This window comes from Stegastes partitus, unplaced genomic scaffold (assembly GCF_000690725.1).
Source record: "Stegastes partitus isolate 25-593 unplaced genomic scaffold, Stegastes_partitus-1.0.2 Scaffold1528, whole genome shotgun sequence".
Taxonomy (NCBI): Eukaryota; Metazoa; Chordata; class Actinopteri; family Pomacentridae; genus Stegastes; species Stegastes partitus.
The window spans coordinates 70,550-78,115 of NW_007579259.1; the positions used below are offsets into that span (position 1 = coordinate 70,550).

The window sequence follows — 7,566 nt, forward strand, 5'->3', positions numbered from 1 at the left end:
TTATACAGTCTATGGTTGCGTTACTAATGTAAAAACACAAGGTCAGTCATTGAATTTGAAAGCGAAGACGTGGTTTAAGGTCACAGGAGGGTTAGGTTTATGGGAAGAACTTAATCAAAACGTGTTTTTTGTGGTTGTACCAACCTGTCATTGCTTTTCTCTTCCTCCAGCTCTCTGCTCTCCTGTTTGTCTGAATGGAGGTTCGTGTGTTCGGCCGAACACCTGCGAGTGTCCTCACGGTTTCTACGGAGCACAGTGTCAGAACGGTAAACATAAAACACACGTCGCAGTTCACGTCTTCGCTGAGCTATTCGATCACAAAGTTCTGAGACTGGCAAAAACAGCACCTGATCTAAATCTGGCCACAACTCCCATCGAAGCAGTCTCATGGTGCAGTGATATGGTGCTCCTGCAACCCCTGGAACACTCCCCGGAAGTCCTGCATGTCCAACACCATCTGCAATGGAAACAGAAGCTTTTAAACTGTGTCAGTTCAGCAACCCTTTAACTTGAACCTTATGTAGGGAAAGAAGAAGAAGTCACAGGGAGTCATATCTGGTAGGTGGACAGTCTGTTATGTTTTCCATCCATCCATCCATCTTCTTACTCACAGTTGGGTTAGGCTAGCAGCAATGTTGTGGGTATCCTGTGAGGTTCTCAAGCCATCCCTCCAGCGAGTTCTCCAAACCTCCAAAAGAAGGCACTTGGAGGGCCGGACCATCTCAGCTGGCTGTTTTTGAGGGGAGTCCAAGCACCCTAAGGGGGAAACTCATTTCAGCTGCTTGGATCTCATTCTCTTGGTAACTACTCATAGGTCATGGCCACAGGGGAAGGTTGAAACTGGTAATCCAAGAGTCTTGTCTGCCGGTTTAAATCCCCTTTCAACAATTATTGTTTTGCTGTGGCTAAAACACCCGGGGCCCAGGTGGGACCAGGTGAAAAGTGAAACGTGAGCACTTGCATGCTGTTGTGCCATACTTCAATTGGTTTGTGCCAAATGTTCTCCCTCAGACACCTCAGGACACCACAGTAGAACCCAAAGAACTCTAAGATAAACCACATGAACGTTTAAGAAATCAACAATCAGGCTGCTGACTGGATGCACCTTGTCTGGTTTTGGAAGCACCTTGTCTGGTTTTGGAAGCACCTTGTCTGGTTTTGGAAGCTTTGGACTCTTCCACTGTTTCTTCTCTTGGTGGTAGCCGCAGACCTTCCTCCCATCACCAGTGATGATCTCTGCTCCAGTTTGAGGTCCATGGAGAAATCACACCTACGATTGGTCACAAAAGCTTGTGTAACATAAATCATGATTTTGACTCATGACAGCTGTTTGTAGTCTCAGAACTTTCGAATCGCACCTCAAGCTACAGAAGCTGAATTTATACCTTCCAGTTCGCTCTAATATTTATTGAATGCTATTTTTGCTTATTCGTCCTCCAGCTGTCTGCAATCCTCCCTGTAAAAATGGCGGTCTGTGTATGAGGAACAACGTCTGCTCTTGTCTGCAGGGATACACTGGGAGACGCTGCGAGAAAAGTCAGTCCGGCACCCCTCCCTTGTTTCTTGTCTACCGATGCTTCTTTTATTTCCCTAAACTAATGCTGGTTCTGCTGCTTTACCATCTTTACAGTCGTCTTCTTCTCCAGTCTGTTTATCCACCTCCTCTTGTCTTATTTCATTTTGTTCACTGAATATCTGTTAGCTAAAATTCTTCACATCGCTTTAAATTGTAGTTTGTTTCCTTTGATTGTTATCTGATGGCGATTTTGGGATCCAACAAACACGTAGAAGCTAACACGCATCAAATTAACGTGCTTTTTTGTTGAATTTTGCGTCGATTTCACAATTTTGCAGGTCAAATTTCAGTTGTCAGATAAAGCCAGACTCACCTCATTCCTTCTCTCCAGGTGTGTGTGAGCCCATGTGCATGAATGGCGGCAGGTGTGTCGGTCCAGATGTTTGCGACTGTCCATCTGGTTGGCGAGGAAAGAGATGTGACAAACGTAAGTGGCACGAAACAAGAATTTGAGTGATGCTTACAACAGTGTGAACACTTCTTCAACCAACTGTCAGCTGTAGTCGACACTGAAATCTAGATTTTTGTTTGTTCAACAAGCAAAGTTACAGGAAAAAGCAGAAGTACTTGAAAAATGGGCCACAAAAGAATAAACGGTGGCTAAAACCACGCTAAAATCACATAAAATGTGCCGCCACTTCAAGTTGTCAGGATGGAACTAACAATTACGATGAACTTGTTGATTATTTTTACAAGTATTGAACTGTTTAATCCATGAAAAGTAAATTAAAGGTGAAAAATGCAAATCACAAGACAAAGTAGCGCCTCCTTGTCTTGTTGGATTAACAGCACAAAATCCAAACACATTTAAAATTTAATCACGTCTTAGATCGCACTGGAAAAACATCCAGCCACGACAAGACGCACAAAACCTTGTTTTACTGAGTGAAATCTGCAAATTTCAAGCAAAGAGAGTCTGCAAACGTGGCAAGAAAGTTTTGATAGGTTTCCTAAAAACTGGCATTAAAATTTTACTTTAAAAAAATAAAAAATTATATACACTGGCATTGGGTGGTTTTTCAGTTCTGCTTGCACCAATGATGACAGTCTTATCAAACTATACAAATATACTTTTAGCATAACTGGAACTCTGGAGACGATATAAAAACATTAGAAAACACACAACACAGATTTACCGTTTTCCTCTGAAACATCTGAGGATGACGTTACGTCTTCTGTCGCCTCCCAGCCAGCTGTCTCCAGAAGTGTCTGAATGGAGGAGAGTGTGTCGGTCCGAACACCTGCCACTGCGCCTCGGGGTGGCAAGGCATGCTGTGTCAGATCCGTGAGTAGCACAACAAAACACAGACACACAACATCTGCAAGCTACTGCAGGCACAACACTGAGATGCTCAACTGAAATACACCTGCTTCTGATCGGTTCATAAATGTAGCTTAAATGCAAAGTTGAGAGATAAACTGTGCACGATACTCGTCTAAACTTTTGTGAATTTGCAGCTTTTAGCTTCTGACTGTGTGTTTGTTTCTGTTGTGTCTCAGCTCACTGTGAACAGAAGTGTCTGTACGGCAGTCGATGCGTCCGACCAAACATCTGTGCCTGCCGGAGTGGATACTCAGGGTCTCTTTGCTCCAAGAGGGTAGGAACATGGAGCATCAATTTACATTTTTTTAAAAAGGCTTTTTACAATGATTTTCATGACCCTGACCTCGAGCTGTTCCTCTTTTCTTGGCTTGTTAAGTCTCACATTCTGGTTTTCACTCCAGTTTGGCCACAGAAACAAGATAATTGTGATTTATTTACATGCTAATTGTGCTTCGGTAGCAGCTGAAGGAGCAGATGTTTGAGTTATTTTCACTGCTGCTCAGCCTCCCTGACATGCACACATGTAAGTGAGAAGACAAATGGAGACATAAGAAAATGAGTTACAGATTGGTCTGCCATTTTGCTTTCAAAAATTGGAGGCTGGGAGTCTGGAGGCTTGAAGTCTGGAGGCTAGTGGCTTGAAGTCTGGAGATTGGTACCTGGGATTCTGGAGGCTGGTCGCTGGGAGTCTGGAGGCTGGAAGTGTGCAGGCTGGGAGGGTGGGGTCTGGTCACTGGAAGGGCGGACGCTGTTTACTAAGAGCCTGGAAGTATGGAGGCTGGTCACTAAAAGTCTGGAGGCTGGTCGCTGGAAGTCTGGAGNCACTGGAAGGGCGGACGCTGTTTACTAAGAGCCTGGAAGTATGGAGGCTGGTCACTAAAAGTCTGGAGGCTGGTCGCTGGAAGTCTGGAGGCTGGTCGCTGGAAGTCTAGAGGCTGTTTACTAAGAGCCTGGAAGTATGGAGGCTGGTCACTTGAAGTGTGGACGTTGGTCACTAAAAGTCTGGAGGCTGGTCGCTGGAAGTCTGGAGGTTGGAAGTGTGCAGGCTGGGAGGGTAGAGGCTTGCCACTGAATTAACATACGTAAGTCTGCAGGCTGGGAGTGTGGAGGCTGGTGACTTGAAATGTGGAAGCTGGGAGACTGCAAGTGTGGAGGCTGATCGCTGGAAGTGTCGAGGTTGGGAATGTGGAGGCTGGTTGGTTGGAGTGTGGAGGCTGGAGGCTACGGGCTAGTCCGCTGGCGGCTGGACGTCTGGGAATCTGGAAGAGTAGAAGCCTGTCCCTGGGAGTCTGGAGGCCAGTTGCTGGAAGTCTAGAGACTGGTGCCTGGGTTTCTAGAGGCTTGTCCTTGGGATTCTAGAGGCCGGAGGTGTGCAGGCTGGGAGGGTGGGGGCTGGTCACTGGAAGGGTGGAGGCTGTTTACTAAGAGGTTGGAAGCATGGAGGCTGGTCACTTGAAGTGTGGACGCCGGTCGCTGAAAGTCTGGAGGCTGGTCGCTGGAAGTCTGGAGGCTGGTCACTGCGAGTGTGGAGTCAGATCTGTGGGTGGCTGAAGGCTGGGAGACTGGATGTCCGGGAGTCTGGAAGAGTAGAAGCTGGTTGCTGGGAGTCTGGAGACTGGAAGTATGGAGGCTGGTTACTTGAAATGTGGATGCTGGGAGACTGCAAGTGTGGAGGCTGGTCGCTGGAAGTGTGGAAGCTGGTTGCTGGGAGTCTGGAAGTGTGCAGGCTGGAAGTGTGGAGGCTGGTCTGGGGGTGGCTGAAGGCTGGGAGGCTGGATGTCTGGGAGAATGGAAAAGTAGAAGCTGGTTGCTGGGAGTCTGGAGACTGGAGGTTTGGAGGCTAGTTGCTGTTTACTAGGAAGCTGGAAGTATGGACGTTGGTCAGTTGAAATGTGGATGTTGGGAGACTGCAAGTGTGGAGGCTGATTGCTGAAATTCTGGAGGTTGATGTTGGGAGTCTGGAGGCAGGAAGTGTAGAGGCTGGTCAATGGGAGTATGGAGACTGGAAGCGTGCAGGCTGGGAGGGTGGAGGCTGTTTACTAAGAGGCTGGAAGTATGGAGGCTGGTCAGTTGAAATGTGGAAGTGGGGAGACTGCATGTGTGGAGGTGGGTCGCTGAAAGTCTGGAGGCTAGTTGCTGTAAGTGTGGAGGCTGGAAATCTGGAGGCTGGAAGGCTGGAGACTAGTTGCTGAAGTGTGGGTGCTGGGAGTCTGGAAGCTGGTCACTTAATTTCTACACCACCATCACCTCTAAATGTACAACTCTGAATCTGAATTAAAATACTTACTAAAAGTCTGCAGGCTGAGAATGTGGAGGCTAGTCATTTGAAATGTGGAAGCTGGAAGTGTGGAGGCTGGGGGCTGGTCTGTGGGCAGCTGAGGCTGGGAGTCTGGAAGAGTAGAAGCTGGTCCCTGGGAGTCTGCAAGTCTGGAGGGAAGTTGTTGTTTCCTGGGAAGCTGGACGTATGGAGGCTGGTCACTTGAAATGTGGAAGTTGGGAGACTGCAAGTGTGGAGGCTGGTTGCTGAAAGTCTGGAGGTTGATTGTTGGGAGCCTGGAGGCGGGAGGGTGGAGGCTGGTCACAGGTCGGGTGGAGGCTATTCACTAACAGGCTGGAAGTATGGAGGCTGGTCACTTGATTTCTACACCGCCATCACCTCCAAATGTGCAATAGATCTGAATTAACATACTTACTACAAGTCTGCAGGCTGGGAGTTTGGAGGCTGGTCACTTGAAATGTGGAAGCTGGGAGTGTGGAGGCTGGTCACTCAACGTTTGGTGGCTGGTCGCTGGAAGTATGGAGGCTGGTTGGTGCGAGTGTGGAGGCTAGAGGCTATGGGCTGGTCTGTGGGCAGCTAAAGGCTGGGAGTCTGGAAGAGTAGAAGCTGGTCCCTGGGAGTCTGGAGGCTGGAAGTCTGGAGGAAAGTTGTTGTTTACTAGGAAGCTGGACGATGGAGGCTGGTCACTTGATTTCTACACCGCCATCACCTCCTCATGTACAATAGATCTGAATTAACATACTTACTACAAGTCTGCAGGCTGGGAGTTTGGAGGCTGGTCACTTGAAATGTGGAAGCTGGGAGACTGCATGTGTGGAGGCTGATTGGTGGGAGTGTGGAGGCTGGTCTGTGGGCAGCTGAGGCTGGGAGTCTGGAAGAGTAGAAGCTGGTCCCTGGGAGGCAGAAAGTCCGGAGGGAAGTTGCTGTTTACTAGAAGGCTGGTCACTTGAAATGTGGAAGCTGGGAGATTGCAAGTGTGGAGTCTGGATGATGGAAGTCTGGGAGGCTGAAAGGCTGGACCCTGGAAGTTGGGAACCTAGAGGCTGGTTGCTGGAAGTGTGGATGCTGTCCGTTTTTTCTACATCATTAATTTCTATGTTGCTCTGTGTGCTCTTGAAGTATTTTCTTGTTGTGTCTCTGTGACGATCTGTGTGATTTTAAAATCTCACATTTCTTATTTTTCCAGCTGCCCATCGCACGAGGCTGACATAAAAAAAAAACCCCGAACACACCGAGGAAACAAACCTTCAGCTGATCCAGACCATCATGAAAAGCACCAAAACTGGAAACAGGGAAAAAATTATATTTAAGCAAAATGCCAAAATACTGTAAGTTTAACAATCAGGCAGCTTTGAAGCTGATAGAAACCAGTTTCACATGAATTTACCAACATGATAAAAGACATTTTCTCCACCGAACACATCAGTGCCTTCACTGAGTCCTACCAGCTTAACTGTCGTGAATCATCACTTTTGTTGTTTTTCGTATTTCATTCATTCGTCAGACTGCAGCGAAGCTCATTATCTCATCGTGTTTGTTTTTCTACTGTAAATGTCTCCACGTTCAGGTTTCTTCCACCATGAATCCAAACCTCTGTATGAGTATTTATTTATTTGGTTGTTTTATACTGTCGTGTATTTCTTGTTGTATATATCTTACTCATTGTATAATCGATAGTATTTCTTATTAAAGCATTGTTTATTAGTTGTTTTGTAAGAAAATAAAGGTCCTTAAGAGGTACGGTGTCTCTCACATTTCTTATAAATTAACTTATACTCATTTATTGAATCGGACTGTTACAGTAAAGGTTTGCAGTCACACTTAAAATCTGCATTCTTTGATGGTGACGGACTTTTTCCAATAAAATTAAAATAGAATTTATTTGGGATGACAAATTCAACTCCTGAGATGTCAGAGCTGATGGTTAAGTTATTAAAAACGAGTAAGAAAAAGTCAGTAAATTAGCTTTAGCTGAGGCTCATGCTGCTGTGGTTCAGTTCTTAACACCTGTAACTTCAAATAAAACATTTCTGTAATAAATAAATCATACAAGTGGTTGAAGGTGAACCTAAATATTTAAATATGTCAGGACCTTCCTTTTTTTGTTAAATCAGGTTAAATACCACAGCACAGAAATATAGCAGAAAAAATGAGCTAAAAAATGTTATTGTTTTACAGATATTTGCTGTTATTTGAAAGTAAAAATATTATATTAAAGGATTGAAACACAATTATAGCAATTAATAACAATCTGAAAACAATTCTACCTAATCTAAATAGTTAAAAATGAACATTTTAAGTGTATTTTTTTAAAATAAGGTAATCTTGTTTTCTTGATTTTCCCATATTTGCTACATTAGAGGCGATTTTTATTAAAATCACAGAACA

General features: G+C 45.4%; 1 protein-coding gene across 1 annotated transcript in view; it reads left to right on the plus strand.

Moving 5' to 3' along the window:
• Positions 1-6,918, plus strand: part of LOC103371121 (von Willebrand factor D and EGF domain-containing protein) — a 52,538-nt gene extending 45,620 nt beyond the window's left edge. The window contains exons 30-35 of the mRNA XM_008300347.1: positions 171-266; positions 1,441-1,536; positions 1,908-2,003; positions 2,766-2,861; positions 3,077-3,174; positions 6,365-6,918. Of these exons, the coding sequence (XP_008298569.1) occupies positions 171-266; positions 1,441-1,536; positions 1,908-2,003; positions 2,766-2,861; positions 3,077-3,174; positions 6,365-6,385 (503 nt within the window). The 3' untranslated portion in view covers positions 6,386-6,918. The remainder of the gene's footprint in view (positions 1-170; positions 267-1,440; positions 1,537-1,907; positions 2,004-2,765; positions 2,862-3,076; positions 3,175-6,364) is intronic.
• The last annotated feature ends 648 nt before the right edge of the window (positions 6,919-7,566 follow it).